This window comes from Lytechinus variegatus, chromosome 5 (genome assembly GCF_018143015.1).
Source record: "Lytechinus variegatus isolate NC3 chromosome 5, Lvar_3.0, whole genome shotgun sequence".
Classification (NCBI taxonomy): Eukaryota; Metazoa; Echinodermata; class Echinoidea; order Temnopleuroida; family Toxopneustidae; genus Lytechinus; species Lytechinus variegatus.
This window is the reverse complement of record NC_054744.1, coordinates 6,825,038-6,841,097: the sequence shown is the minus strand read 5'-3', so window position 1 is coordinate 6,841,097 and position 16,060 is coordinate 6,825,038. Positions and strand designations below refer to the sequence as shown.

Below are 16,060 nucleotides of genomic sequence, written 5' to 3'. Positions count from 1 at the left end.
ATAAAGTCATTCAATTGAATTTTTTTTGGAGGGGATGAATATTAAATACTCTATTTTTTTTTAGAAATAAGGTTCTAGTCTATAGAGGGGCAGCTATTCAGATATCTCTACTTCTTGTGAAAGTAATGCATAATTATTCTATCAGCCTTTTCAGAGGCATTTAATAATTTATATTCACTTGCACTTGTAGAATGTATATTTCCTCAATTATTACAATCAGAACGTTCGTCAATCAAGCCAACGCAAAGTTCCAAAAATAAAGAAGTATGATTGAATCATTGTCTTCTTTGTAGGTGACCGGGTGCTGTTCTCAGAATCCCCCTCTCTGCCTGGTGTTCCTGTGGTCTACAGGACTCAAGAAGAGAGGAGTCTCAACCCTGATAGACTCAACTTAGACAGGTAGGTGTGCTTGATGGTTGTAAGGTGAGAAAAGAGAGTTAAGATGTGAAAAGGTGTTTACTGATTTACCCCTGCTGCTTGACATTCCTGTGGTCTACAGGACTCTGGAAGAAAGGAGTCTCAACCCTGATAGACTCAACTTAGACAGGTTAGTGTACTTGATTGTTGTTAGGTGAGTGAAGAGGAGATGGATCCCTGATGCTACCTTGTAATCCTGTGGTCTATGGGACTCAAGAAGCAAAAGTCTAAACCCTGATAGACTCAACTTTAGTGTACTTGGTGGTTCTTAGGTGAATAAAGAGAGTGAAGATGTGTTCTCTGAATATCCCTCTCTAGCTGGCATTCCTGTGGTCTACAGGACTCCAGGAGAGGAGTCTAAACCCTGATAGTCTCAACTTAGACAGGTTTGAGTAACCGATGGGTTCAAACTGCTTGTTCTGTGAATAAAGAGAGCAAAGACATGAGTAGGTGTTACCTGATTTAGCCCTGCTGCCAGACGTTACTGACTGGTTGTTGAGTGAATGAAGGGGATGAATATATCAGGTGTTGATGGATCACCCTTGCTAACCATTTATCCTGTGGTCTTCAGGACTCAAGAATAGAGGGGTCTAAACCCTGATAGGGTAAGTGTACTTGATGGTTGTTAGGCAAATAAAGAGAGTGAAGATTTGAGGTAGTGTTTGAAGGATCACCCTTGCTCTGGGTGATCCTGTGGTCTACAGGACTCAAGAAGAGAGGGGTCTAAACCCTGATAGGGTAATTGTACGGGTGATCCTGTATTCTACGGGTGTCAAGTAGAGAGGAGCCATATGATGTCATGGGACCTTAATATGCCAGTGGCATCACTAAAGCCAAAAGGCGTATGTCAAATGCTTGAATTTGCAATATTGCCTTTCCCACATACAGGAGGAAACTGACGCAGTGCCCCATCCTCGAGGGAGAAGATCACCTGAGATTACTCAACTTTCAGCACAATGGCATCAGGAGGATAGAACACCTAGCATCACTCAGAAGACTCATCTTCCTTGACCTCTACGACAACAGGATAGAGGCCATCTCGGGGTTGGACACCATGAGGTCCTTGAGGGTTCTTATGCTTGGCAAGAACAGGTTAGTGTGTTTTCATAATAATGATAATAGCTTAGTCTTCTGTAGCACTTTTCATGGGATCCATATCAAAGCACTTTAAAATATAGAAAATTTGAAATGTACATGTACAAACAAAAGTGAGTTAGAAATTATAAAACAAAACAAATTTAAAGATTACTGTAAATGGAGCTATGTTGAATATGCTTTTTTTTCATGAGATAACTCTTTAAATTGAATCTGAACAAAGTGACATTGGGGATAGAACAAAGGGAAGCTGGAAGAGAATTTGATAGATGGATCATTGAAAACCCCCACAAAATGTTTTATCTTCTCATTCAATTCCAGTACCCTGAAATACAAGAGATGCAGTTAATCTTATTTATCAGATCTTTAATACTTGATTTGCTTTCAACTTGCAACTTAATATTCATCTTAGATTTGATTGTTTGTATGACAGGACGCAGAATTGAGTATTTGCCTGTCAGCCACATGGAACCGTCCCAGTTTTGCAAAAGGGATTGAGCCTTTGAGTTTTATTGTCATTGGCTTATACCAAGCAGGGAAAAAATACACCGGGGCGCAGGGCGATTTCGCTCCTAAAATGCTGGAAAGAGCCATGGAAACTGTAAAAAGAAGAAGCCCTGGAAAATCCCACATTGTTGCAATGTTACAGCTCATCCAGTGTTGCATATTTAGGCAGTAAGTTGTGAAAAATAGCCCAAAATTATTATTTTTTGCCTGATACCAAGATCTTCCAAATGTGCAACAGCTCTTTCCATCTGAACTTCCTCACAGAATCCAGAAGATCGAGAGACTGACCAACCTGGTGAAGCTGGATGTTCTTGATCTCCATGGCAACCGCATCAGCAAGGTGGAGAACCTGGATCACCTGCAGGAGCTGCGGGTCCTCAACCTGGCCGGCAACGAGATCACCCACGTGGAGGGACTCTGTGGGATGGACTCCCTGACGGAACTCAACCTGAGGCGGAACAAGATCTCCACCGTGGTGAGTGTGCGCTTTGAGAAGTGGTTTTGCATTATTCCGGTGAAACAGTTCTAGTCTTGTCCTTATAAATATTCAATGAGTGTGCGCTTTGAGAAGTGGTTTAAAGGAGTAGTGCTGAAAATATTGTTTGAACAGATAAAGAAAAATCAGACAAACAAAACCCTAAAAATTTCATCAAAATCAGACAAGAAAATAATAAAGATATGAAATATTAAGGTGTTGCATTATTCCGGTGAAACAGTTTTAGGCTTGTCCTTATAAATATGCAGTGAGCAAATTGATGTCATTTCCCCACTTTTTCTTTTAGTATTTGAAATTAGGTTTATTCAATTTGTTTCCTTTAATAATAAAAAGTTGGATTGACAACTGATTTAGTGCGTTAGATATTCACTGCTGCAACTTATTCCATTACAAGGTAGCAAGGTATCATTCACAAATGTATGAAATAATGAAACAATTATGATTTCACGTAATAACGTAAGAAAAAAGACAGTTGGGATGTGACATCATCAGCCCATCTAATGAATATTCATGATGACGTGCATATAATGTGCATATAACTGTTTTCACAAAATATTGCTGAACTGTATATTTGTTATCAGATTTTGATGAAATTTTCAGCAATTTGCTCTGTGAATTTTACTTGATTTATGTAGATATAAATATTTTCAGCCCGGAGTACCCCTCTAGTGTAGTTGTGGCTGAGTAGATAAGTTTCTGAACATTGAAACACACAGTCCGGGTTCAAGCTCCATCCTGGTGCTTGTGTCCTTTGGCAAGGCATTTTTCTACATTTGCCGCTCTCCACCCAGGTGTACTTAATGGGTAGCAGTACGAAAGCTGGGGTATCAGTATGCAGTGCTTAGAAACATTGTTTTAAGCACTTTGTAAATGTTGCATGTTATTATTGTTTGTTGTTGTTGTTGCTGTTGTTATTATTATCAATGTACCAGGGGAACCATTTATTAAAGTCTGTCTTAAATTTTCATAAATCCACCAAATGCATCTACATGTATCTCTATTTCAATTCATTACTAGATTATATGATCTTGTATGTTTTGTATGTAGGAACAGTGAGGTTGTGGAGGAATGAAAAATAAAATGTGCCTTACATGATCAATTTTGTGATTTTACTTGTAAATTTATCTTTTGATGCAGTGCTTGATCAAACTATCTGCGCGTTTCTTTTGATGTAAAACCTTTTCCAAAGCATGCAATGGGCTTCATATTTGAGGATGTAATATCTTGATGGAACTTTCAGATATCTAATCAGGAAATTGTTGTACCACATCATACCTCAGAACCTGATGCAAGTTTATTTCTTGAAACACAGAAGTGCCTAACAGCTTCTCTGTTCAATAAGGGTGATTATGTTGAACTATTGTAGACTGATTAGATAAATTAGGTGAAAAGTGCTACATAAGCAAGTGCAATTGTTGTTCTTAATAACGGTACATATTGTTACAATCATTAATACAAAGGATTTTTTTGTAAATTTAGAATTGAATTGGATTTGATGATTTGTTTTTCTCTTTTTTCATAGACTGATGTTGACACATTACCGAGCTTGCAGAGGCTGTTTCTAAGTTTCAATCTCATAACAAAGTAAGTACAGGATGAAGTTGATCTCTGTGATGCTTGACAAAGAGAAAGTTTGACTTGAAAGCTCATTTTAATTCTTACTCGCATAGATATCTGTGACATATCACGACATTGGTCAGAATAGACAATGTTTGTTTAACGTGCTTCCCATGCCAGTACAAGAAGTAGTCCAATGTTTTGAATCTGGTTTTGTTCCCCATGAACGGGAATGGTTTGATTCACCTCACACTCGCGGCAATCACACTTCAAGGACAATTCCAACCCAACAAATGTTGATTTGAATAAAAAGAGAAAAATCCAGCAAGCATAACGCTGAAAATTTCATCCAAATCGGATGTAAAATAAGAAAGTTATGACATTTTAAAGTTTCGCTTAATTTCACAAAACACATCCTGGCTAGTATGCAAATGAGGAGTCCATGGCGTCATCAACTCACTATTTCTTTTGTTTTATTATATGAAAAATGAAATATTCTAATTTTCTCCTCATGGTCAAGTGATACAACAATTAATTCCTCCCTGAACATGTGGAATAAGCATTGTTTGATACTATATGGTTCCATCAAGTTGGTCCTTATTGTCAAATCTATAAAAAATGAAATATTGTATAATTCAAATAATAAAATACAAAAGAAATAGTGAGTGATGGACATCATCGACTGACTCACCTATTTGTGCATATCACTGTTTTGTAAAAATAAGCAAAACTTTAAAATGTCATAACTTTCTTATTTTACATCCGATTTTGATGAAATTTTCAGCACTATGCTAGTTTGATTTTTCTTTATTTATTCAAGTCAGCATTTTCCTTGGGTGGACTTGACCTTTAACCCCATCCCTCCTTCCTCTTTGCTTGATTCATTGCATCCTCCAACCGACCCTCTTACTCTCCTCCATCTGGCTTCTTCTTGATATTCTTTAGCCATCCCCTCATTGAGCTGCCAACCCCAAACTCAAAAACCTCCTGAAACATGCCCATCATAATAATAATAATAATATAGGATTTGTATAGCGCACATATCCACCTCACTAGGTGCTCAAGGCGCTCCTATATTACCCCGGCTAAGCTAGTCTACCGATTCTGGTGCGCACAGCTTTTTGAGGAAATACTTCCTGCTGGTACCCATTTACCTCACCTGGATCGAGTGCAGCAAAGTATGAATAAATTTCTTGCTGAAGGAAAACACGCCATTGTTAGGATTCAAAATCATGACCCACTGTTTGAAAGGCGAGAGTCAGAACCACTAGACCACGACGCCCCCTCCTCAGCAAATGCATATTCGTACATGGATGTCCACATCAATGATGCTTCATTTGTTCAGTTTGTATTACCTGGTGGGTGTTTCATAATGCTGATCGTAAATTGAGAGCGACTTTAATAACAACTGGTGTCCCTTTCGCGTGGTAAATGATATTCGCCATTAGATATGTTCATTGGTGATTATTTCGCGCAGAAGAAACAATCACCAGTCGTTCTTAAAAATCAAGTCGCTCTTAACTTACGAACAGCTTCATGAAACTGTCCCCTGTACACACATCCTGTACACAATCATCCTGTCCTAGCATTTATATCCAAATTGATCTGTGATTTTTTTTGTGTGAATAATAACTGCTATCGATAAGTATTTCATATAAAATCTATAGGCTCTTGAACAGTACGGTCCCAGTAAAAGGGCTATATGAATTGCAGAATTTTAGTAGTCAGCTCGTCAAGTTTACTGTACTACACTATTCTAATGAGTGTCATTCTTTGAAAGTGATTTAAGAAAAAAAAAATTTCACATTGTTTGTCTTGTCTCTTCTTTCTCTCTCACTCCTTTACTTTTCTGTTTTTCTTTTCTAACTATGTCTCTTTTCTTGACTGTCTGTATCTCCCTGTCCATGCCCCCCCCCCTCTCTCTCTCTCTTTCTTTCTCACTTCCTCTGTCATGCTTTCTATCTCTATGTCCTCTTTCTTCTTTCTTTTGATTATGTGAATAGCTGGGATGACATCTCTTGTCTGGCTGACTCCACCTCCTTGACTGAAGTGTCTTTAGATGGTAACCCATTCTGCCAGGAATCCTCTTACAAATCTATCATCATCCGCAGCATGGCTTATCTGAAACAACTGGATATGAAGAAAATATCAGTAAGACTAAAATCCGTTATCATTCAAATTTCCTCTTCTGTCTTAAACTTGCGCTTATCATTGCTTACTCCAAATTGGCAATATGATGGAAATAACAAAGTCACTATTTAAAAATGCAAGTTTTGAAGGAATTTTGATTTTATCATTCATTCTTACTCATGTTATATCATTTTTTTTGGAGTATAAAAATTGAACGTAAGCTATTAAATCATTGCGCGCACTCCAAATTGGCAATTTTAATGGAAACAACAAAGTCACTATTTAAAATTGCAAATTGGCAGTTTTCATTAGGATTTTGCTTCTATCATTCATTCTGACTCATATTATGTCCATATTTTATTTTTTTCAGAGTATGAAAATGAAAAGAAAATTAATGATTGAGGCCAATTTGAGGATCAAATCAAGATTAATGTTGTACATATGAAAACTGTGTACCACTATGGGTTCAATTATACTACAAGGGTCCATTTCATGAAACTTGTTATAATAACAAATTTGCAATAATAGTTAAAAGCTACAGAAATCCTTCAATCTGATTGGCTGATGGTAAATTTGTTATCGAAATTGTGCATTTGTTATTATGACAAGCCTTTATGAAACAGGCCTCAAGAGTGTGATGATCGTATTGTTGTTATAAGTTGCTCATCATTCAAAGTTTAACTCACCACTTTAGTATGTCTGATCAAAATTTGGCTTATGCAGTGTCTCAACATTTTGAACTTGAATTGGAATGCAACTGTGGACATTGGCAATAGTAATATTTCTCTCCACCCAGGTGGGTGTTTCATAAAGCTGTTCGTAAGTTAAGAGCGACTTTAAGAACGACTGGTGATCCTTTCTTGTGGTAAATGGTATACTCATAGGCGATGGTTTAGCGCGTCAGAAAGGATCACCAGAAGTTCTTAAAGTCGCTCTTAACTTACGAACAGCTCTATGAAACGGCCCCCAGGTGTTAAATGTGTACCCAGTAGGATGCGAAAACCAGTTTAGTATGCCTAGCATTGGAGTCTTGTTGGAATGTTCCCCAGAGAGTGGACAAAGTGCAAGATCTGGTGATCAGGATAATAGTATGTACATGTAAAGTGCTTCAAGACAAATTGTAATAAGTGCTATATAAATGTTATTATTATTATATTTTCATTTGAAATTCCTTTGTCAAACATCTCCTTGACTTGCCTGTTCATCGCATCTCTTTTTATATTCTTGCATATTTTAGGAGGATGAGAGGAAGGTTGCTCTGGCTGTTGTGAAGAAAGAGGAGCAGAAGAAGAGAGAGGTGAACAGAATAGCTGTTCTCAAGGTACAGTATCTGGTTTGAAATCTCTGAGGCTTGTGAACAGAATAGCTGTACTCAAGGTACAGTATCTGTTTTGAAATCTCTGAGGCTTGTGAACAGAATAGCTGTTCTCAAGGTACAGTATCTGTTTTGAAATCTCTGAGGCTTGTGAACAGAATAGCTGTTCTCAAGGTACAGTATCTGGTTTGAAATCTCTGAGGCTTGTGAACAGAATAGCTGTTCTCAAGGTACAGTATCTGGTTTGAAATCTCTGAGGCTTGTTATTAAGCCCGGCGCACACTATGTGATCCGATAAGACGCGATTATTTAATAAATCACATTTTGCATTTGAATATGAAAGTTTCAAGAAGTAAAGTTATTTCATTTGAAGTTTGGCATAATGTTAGGAATAATAAGATTATATTTGTACTCCGTGGCAAGCACTGTGGTCAGAGTAAAGTCCAAATATGTTTCAAGCCCCAGCTGATGATGCCGTCATTAAGATCTGGAATGGAATTTGCATTTATTACTATAGAGAGGCACGAACTAGACTGAATTACGACATCAGTAGTCCTACCACTATTCTGAACTCTTGATTACAAAGATTTTATTGGTTGGAATGTTCATATCAAATGTTATTGTAATTTCTTTGAAATTTGAATCGCAACAAATCGTATAGTGTGCGCAGGGCTGTAGCAGGCTATTTTCAGTTTCAAATTGTAGATTGTGATAGGGCATTACGAGAAAGTTAGGTTTAGTTTCAAAGCAGGCATAAGCACCCCAAAATCAAGTAAGAATAAATGGATATTTATGTTTAATTTTCTTTCAAGACACCATTATGCTTTATGTTTCCACCTATACTTGAGTTACGATTGAACAAATAAAAGTGTCTTGCAGTCCCCTACAGGTTTTTCAATGACAAAAGGGGTTTTTGCAACCATTACGTAGACGCTTTCTGGAACGTAGAGAATCTATTGTCAGAAGCCCTTTCCTGACAAAGCAGCCTGTGTCGAAAATCAATGGATCAAAAAAGCAGTGACTCTGGACAAACGACATATTTGGAATTTTTTGTCAGCTCCGAATCTTAGGGCGATCAGCTGTCCCGGTCCACCAATTTTCTACAAAGACCTCTCAGTTGTTAATTGTGATATTACGGGAATTTTCAATAGATTGGCTATGTTGTAGAATCCGTCCCCGTTGTAATTGCAAAAATTCGCGACTGTCATCATCCACAGCACTAGATCTGAAATGTATGGATTGACCTCAAACAAAAAATATGGTATAATGAATCTTGTGGTTGGTTTTGAATTACTTGGTGGCCTATTTCAGTTTTGAAAAGTAATATTGCTGTGTTATATTAGATGGGAAATATGGCTATCACAAGGCTTGAATTACATGAAATCCTTACTTATTGGCCTTAATGCTCCTATACTTGCTTAATAGATAGGACAGAAAAACCTGGAAGGGAAGAATTTGTGATACAAATGAACTGAATTGAACTGCAATATCAAAGTGGACTATGGTGGATGCCAAATTTTGAAAAAGAGACCTTTAAGTGTAAGTGCATTTTTCAATAATAACATTTTTCAATCTGGTTTTGTGAATACAGGAGAAAAGGCGGCTAGCCATCAAGAATGCAGCAAGGCAGTGGGAAGCATCCATGAGTACCACGTTGGCCAAGACGTCACGCCTGCAAGCTGCCCCACTCTACGGGGGAGGAGAGAGAGGAGGGGATAGTGGACTGGCCACGCCCAACGATAGTCGGCCAGGGTAAGGGACTTCCTTTTCATTAAGGCCCGATTACCATAGTTGATGTTAAGAATGATAGAGGAGATTAATAATAATAATATAGGGTATTTATATTGCGCACATATCCACCTTGTTAGGTGCTCAAGGTGCTCCTATATTACCCGGTTAAGCTAGGCGTTCATAGCGCACACAGCTTTTTAAGGAATTACTTCCTACCGGTACCCATTTACCTCACCTGGGTTGAGATTAAGGTACTTTTTACTAACCATTCAATATGAGGAGATATAATCAATTTTCAAATTTGGTAAGAGTATACAGTGTGTCCCAGAAAAAAGGAAACTCGAACTCTGTGTAATTTTTTTGCCATCATGATCATAAATTTTCATCATGAAATATATATATATATACATCAATGAAAAGATACGCTTCCCATCTTTCGTTTGAAGCCAGTCTCAACATTCGTAATGCACGAGGAAGAGGAAAAGATGGATAATCAAGGTATGAATTTTATTTTCAGAATAGTTAACGCTAAAAACCTGAATAACTCACTCAAAATTGTAATTGCTCGTGCAAATGAAAATTTGGTAGCACCACTTTGCATTGTTCTAAGTCTGTCTTGCGTGCATTATTGATCGGCCATTTTCATTTTATGATTAATTGCAAACCTTTGTGTGACGGGGCCCCGCTTTGTTTGAACCTGAATAAATATCACATCTTTCTCTCATTCAGGTCAAGCGAAGGAGGATCTGACAAAGGTCATCCGGTTGACCTCTTAGATGGAGGAAGGAGTCAGGACTCCAGCAGACCTTCGACACGCTCAGACTCTCGCCAGAGGAAGCTACCCACTCCTGATCTTCTTGCCAAGTGAGTTTTTAGTGAAATTCAGAAATTCAAAAAAATAATACATCATCTAAAGGATAATCCCATTACAATTTAGACAGTTTCAAAGAGCATCACACTCTAAAATGTACAGTATTCCAAGAGTATTACTGATATTATAAGCTTCATTGAACACTTATTTACATACACGATTAATTCATAAAATTATGTTTAATCCTGTCAAATGTTTTGGTAAAGGGTCAATAATGTACCTTATTCTTCAGTATCATCTGACTGACTAACCACAGTACATAGTGAATCTAGTCTTACTACTACAGACTCTACAATATGCACTATACAAAATTGCAAAAACCAAGGGTCTGTGCATGCAGACTACTGTTTCTTACATTGATTTGTTTGGTGTCTAGAAGTGACAACTCATTCTTTATTCCAAATCACAAAAATTTACCAGATTTTGCTAAGCTTTTGCTTGCAAGGCTGCAAAAAAAATGTTAATGATTATGTAAAAAAGAGCATTATCTCATTACTGTTACAATTGATTAAAAAAATTTACCTGTTTTTGCTGAGCTTTCGCTTGCAAGGCTGCAAAAAAAATGTTAATGATTGTGTAAAAAAGAGCATTATCTCATTACTGTTACAATTGATTAAAAAAATTTACCTGTTTTTGCTGAGCTTTCGCTTGCAAGGCTGCAAAAAAATGTTAATGATTGTGTAATAAAGAGCATTATCTCATTACTGTTACAATTGATCCAGCTTAAGTTGACTCATGATAAGTTCAATTTATTTGCTGAACTAGTAAAATTTCTTCAACGTCGAAAAGATTTCAATGTCTCTAAGAGATTCGACTAAAGGAAAGTATTTGTTATTCATTTCCATGTATTTCATTTGACCTAATACACTTGTAATACAGCATCACACCGGATGAAGTCTGCCACCTAGCAGAGTTAGAAGGGGACACACTGCACCTGTATGGCCCAGGATCTCTGGATGCTCTTGACAAGAACTGGGGTGTCCAGGCAGCAGGGTCTATCACTACCGTCTCTATCAAGTTTGTGGACTTCAACAAGGTCGCAAAGCACCTGCAGAAGATACGCCTCAGGTTTCCTAATGTCTCTGTAAGTCTTGTAGGATACACCTACCATTTAATGGGTAGAGACACTTTACTGGTATCTCATCAAAGAGAGTAATTGAAGTCCTTATTTTTGTTGAAAGTAGAACTAAATGCTTCTCAAAGAATGAGAGGTATTACTATATATTTTTTGTAGTGTGTTAGTAACAATATCTGAAATGGAATTCATTTACTGTGTACCAAAAATTGAAAATTATCTCAGGTTGAAATATTACACAAAGAAGAAAATTGAATTTTCCCCCATTGACCAAAACTACTAATCAAAAGCTGAAAAATCAAATGTTTTGCTAAAAAAATCAAATGTTTCCTGTCTTTCTTCCTTACATTCCATTTCTTTAAAAAAATGTATGTTTTCTTCCCCCCCCCTCTCTCTTTCTCTCTTCAGAATGTGAATTTTGGTGAGTGCAATATCAGTAATCTAGTGCAGCTGAATGCCTTGGCATCACTGAGAAGACTAGAATCCCTGACGATATCCAAACAAGGTAACCCCATCACCAACTATGTGCTCTGGAAACAGTACCTCCTCTTCAGGCTGGCACACCTAAACATCAAGAAGATCAATGGACAACCGGTAAGACATGGGAACTTTTAATCTTTGGCTTTCGCTTATTACAGCCCTCTGAATTTAAACTATTTAAGGGCCGATCAAGTAGTGCTGTAAAAAGTTCTGTGTATTCTTTGTTTCAGAGATGGGTTGTATTTCAGGTGATCCAAAGATGAGTTATAAATGTTCACCTTTTGTGTTCAAGTGATACTAAATAAAAATCATGAAGACATAGATGTTGATGATGGTGGTATTCATGGTGGTTGTGATGACGATGATGACGATGACGATGATCACGACGACGACGATGATGATGATTGATGAAGATGATGAAGATGATGATGATGACATTCTTGGTTTCTCCCTCTATATTCATCTCTTCTTTTATGTCCATTCCACAGACTGACCAATACAGTGCTGAGAACTACTTTGGTACCCTGTCCAAACTGACGGCCGAGGAACTCTCCAACTCCCGCCTCCAGATGTTACTAGGAGACAGCCGTCGAAGGCTAACCCAGCCTCTCAACGAGCTAGAGCTGAAGGCTCGACGTCAGCTGACGGCCGAGCAACCCAGCACCTCTGAGAATGCTGGGAAAGCAGGATTGGTATTCTTCTCAGAGGATGGTCTAGACTGTCTCCATCGGGTCAGAATCTCACATTTTATTCACAATTATTAACAATATTACAACAACTACTCCAAATACATGCAATAATAATAGCCAGGTAGACTAGCATGTCAGAATCTACTTGTGAAATGATAGTGATATTTGAAAGGGAAAAGATTAACAAATTTATTGATGAGAGACATCTTTTAATATTATGATAAATTTCTTCTTTTTTAGAATTAGAAATAAAACATAATTGTTGTTATTACTTGCAAGTTTACAAGGTTGTTAAATCTTTTTGTACATCCGACCCAGAATTTTCCTTTTTTACTTGACTTCATGTCTCATGTTCCTACGTTGGCCAGGATAATGACATTATACCATTTCACAAATATTTTTATATAGTAAAGTAGAAAGAAGAGACACATCAGAACATATCATTTTAGCAAGGTCCGGAATAGGGGTGGCCAGACATACAGTTTTGATTACATTAGAAATCCATATTTTGTTGTTCAAATTAGAAATCAGAAGTAGAGATCCCACGAAAATTCATTTTGCCCAATCGATTGTGGGCCCGGTAGCCACTGAGAAGCGCCAGATCGCCGTTGCTCTATCCCTTGACCCCTTTGACATCTTTTGGACTGATGTGGCCGGGGCTTGAACTCCCAACCTCCCGGGTGTGAGGCGGATAATCTACCAATTGCCCTTTGTTATCAACTTCATTTCTAATTTCTTGTTTAATAATAACTTTCATTTTCAAATCCCAGGAGAGATTATCCAAGACTGACCTGGCCAGTGCCTACGTCCATCAGCTGACCTCAGAGGCCATAGACGCTGACCGCAAGGTGGCCACGCTAGCCCAGATCTGGCCCAAGATCTTCATCGGGATGGTCCACAAAGCCTTGCTTGACATGGCTGACTTGCAGACCTACCAACACAGGGCCTTAGAGCGATTCAAGAACAGCTGATCAACAATACATGACAAAGTATGAATGGGACTACAGTGTACAAGAGGCTTTAGGGTATGGCATGTTCTTGACTTTAAACTTGTGAGAGCAGAAGATTTTTTTCTAAGTGGTAATATGGATATTTTATTCGATTCCACTTACGTCTAACAGATTATTTCAAACAGTGATTTGAGCATTTTGAAAAAAGGATTTAGTTATAAACTTCATTGAAGGGCTATTCTTGGTCATGTGTATGACCAAAATTATGACATATCTAGACTTTAATTAGTTATAAATTTTAGAGATTTATAACTTATGATGATTTAAAAAATGTATTTTCATTTTGGAATTCACATGAATTTCAAAATGAAATTAAACTTTCAATATCATGCTTCTGTGTGAAGTCACACACGTGACCAAGAATGGCCCTGAAGCAAGTGGAGAAGAGTAGGATGGTTGGATTGAGGATTCAAGAATAAGGGAAAAGTAGAAATTATGAAATGCATTTCATAATTCATTTGCCCTTGAGGAGAAAAGTACATGGGAATCCCATTTTTCTTCCTTTCTTTTCTTGGATGTACAGTTCACAAAATAGTAAATCAGTCAAAATTCAGTTTCCCTTGTACAGGTAGATTACAGAGCAGGTCTATGTGTATGTATTTTTGGTAAAACGTAGTACAGCTATATTAAGTCATAAAGGTAAATTAAACCTCTACAATGAGTATGCGGTATGGAAGCAGAGAGTGGACAAATATGGAAGGAAAAATTTTTGAGAGAAAAAAAAAATCAGCAGACAGCAACACAAAATCTATGCAAGTGTTAAACTGGTGATTTTGCCAGTAACCTGTGATGGTTGTGGGAGAAATATATAAACAGTGGCTAAGGCTGACTTGCCCCACCATTTAGCCCCCAAAGCAAAACCCCCTGTAATTTGAAGGGGAAAAAGCCTCCCATAAATTTCACATTGGCTAATTGTCAGATCTGACAACTTTTAAGGAGCATAGTTTCCTTGTTAACTGTCAGAAAAAACAGGACTTGTCACATAAAACTTCCGGCAAGTCCTTTCATAAAACGCTCCCTTTGTGAAAAAGAATGGTTGATATGCAAATTGGCCATGTTTTGTGGTTATATGAGACATTTAGCTACCATGTCCTCCAGGTGTTAATATGCAAATTCAGCATGTACATGTATGATGGCTATATTTGTTTGATATTACTGGATTCAACAACACTATGCAAAGTATAATTGTTATTATTAACCCTTAGGCTGCCATAGCTCTGTACAATGCACGCATAGAAGAATGTTCTCTCATGCATACGACATGTAAGTACCCCTGCTATTAACCTGGTACAAGGGAAATATGTTACTGGCACAATAAGGGTTAAGCAGTGAATTGCAATCATATCTTGAGGTATGAATATTATGGAGTTATCTAGAACATATGACTTCTTTCGATGTGAAAATTAGTTTTGTCAATGGAGCAAAGAGATTTTTTAAAAGTTATTTTCTTGTTTCGTATCTTTTGTTTTGGTTTTGATATGATCTGACTATTTGACGGGTTGTTTCCCAATTATGTACCATTCAAAATCGTGAGTGAAGCAAATTTCTATAAAAAGAAGTAATCATTATCATATGCCTGCAACATGTAGGGGAACCCGGGGTTAGTTGGAACATGGGGTAGGTTGAAACATTGTAATTTTCTTTAAAAGCCTGTAAAATAAATTTATGCAATACTGATCTCAATTTATTGCAATTAATAATACAACAGTGTAGAATTATTATTGCAATAAATTGAGGGCAGTATTGCATAAATTTATTTTACAACTTACCCCATGTTCCAACTAACCCCGGTCTCCCCTATATGTATATACTGATGTGTAGTCTGTATGACTGCATTTGTAATACAACTGTGAAGAATGCATTTAAGTGTTGATTTTTTTTTCCTTCAATGATTAGAGTAATTTGTTATTGTCTGGATGGAAAATACTCTTTTCAGCTTTCAAGCCTTGAATATCATCTGAGGGGTGTTTCACAAAGATTTGAGCATGACTTAAGTCGCACTTAAATGCCGACGCGTACATGATATGCCACGCGCGATCTTATTGATAGATACGCATTAGTGCACGTCCTCATCACACGATCTGACCAATGCGGTCAAGCCTTTCATACCCTACGCAACTCAGTATGATTTTTTTTTCTTTCAATTCTCACTGATTTTGTACATGTCTTTTGCAAATTCTTTTTTACTATGAACATTCCAATTTAATTAATTGTATATTAAAATTGTATTATATGTATGTACAGGTAAATATTATGTGTACATCAACATTCTTGTGACTGAAATTATGAAAATTCTCTGTATTATGATATCAGTGGATAAATCCACAGGAATAATGCTCAAAGATATTGTGATGTACAATTTTGAAAAATATTAGAAAAACAATTTAGTAGATCAAACTTATCGAAAAAAGAAATCTTTGAAAATGTATATGAATATTTTGTCCATACTTAGTTTTGGCTGCAGCAGCTGCAGACATGGTACGTGTATTGATTCAGTTCACGGTACATATTGTTGAAATATTGAAATACATGTATGTAATGTAATTATTTTCCCCTCTTTTATTTATAAATATCTGAGTTAGAATGTATCTTTTAGTTGACTTCAACTTTTCCATGTACCTTGATTCTAAATTTTCAGTTCATACATCAAAACGGTTAAGACTATATTGGCGTCGATTTGACAGACC

General features: G+C 37.1%; 1 protein-coding gene across 7 annotated transcripts in view; it reads left to right on the top strand.

Annotated features, from left to right (window-relative positions):
• Positions 1–15,040, top strand: part of LOC121415163 (leucine-rich repeat-containing protein 49-like) — a 45,581-nt gene extending 30,541 nt beyond the window's left edge. For all 7 annotated transcript variants that reach the window (XM_041608308.1, XM_041608307.1, XM_041608302.1 and 4 more), the window contains 12 exons: positions 294–399; positions 1,306–1,509; positions 2,284–2,494; positions 4,038–4,099; positions 6,076–6,223; positions 7,440–7,523; positions 9,109–9,269; positions 9,978–10,112; positions 10,999–11,203; positions 11,603–11,788; positions 12,163–12,405; positions 13,134–15,040. In XM_041608308.1, coding sequence (XP_041464242.1) covers positions 294–399; positions 1,306–1,509; positions 2,284–2,494; positions 4,038–4,099; positions 6,076–6,223; positions 7,440–7,523; positions 9,109–9,269; positions 9,978–10,112; positions 10,999–11,203; positions 11,603–11,788; positions 12,163–12,405; positions 13,134–13,334 — 1,946 coding nt within the window. In that variant the 3' untranslated portion in view covers positions 13,335–15,040. The remainder of the gene's footprint in view (positions 1–293; positions 400–1,305; positions 1,510–2,283; positions 2,495–4,037; positions 4,100–6,075; positions 6,224–7,439; positions 7,524–9,108; positions 9,270–9,977; positions 10,113–10,998; positions 11,204–11,602; positions 11,789–12,162; positions 12,406–13,133) is intronic.
• The last annotated feature ends 1,020 nt before the right edge of the window (positions 15,041–16,060 follow it).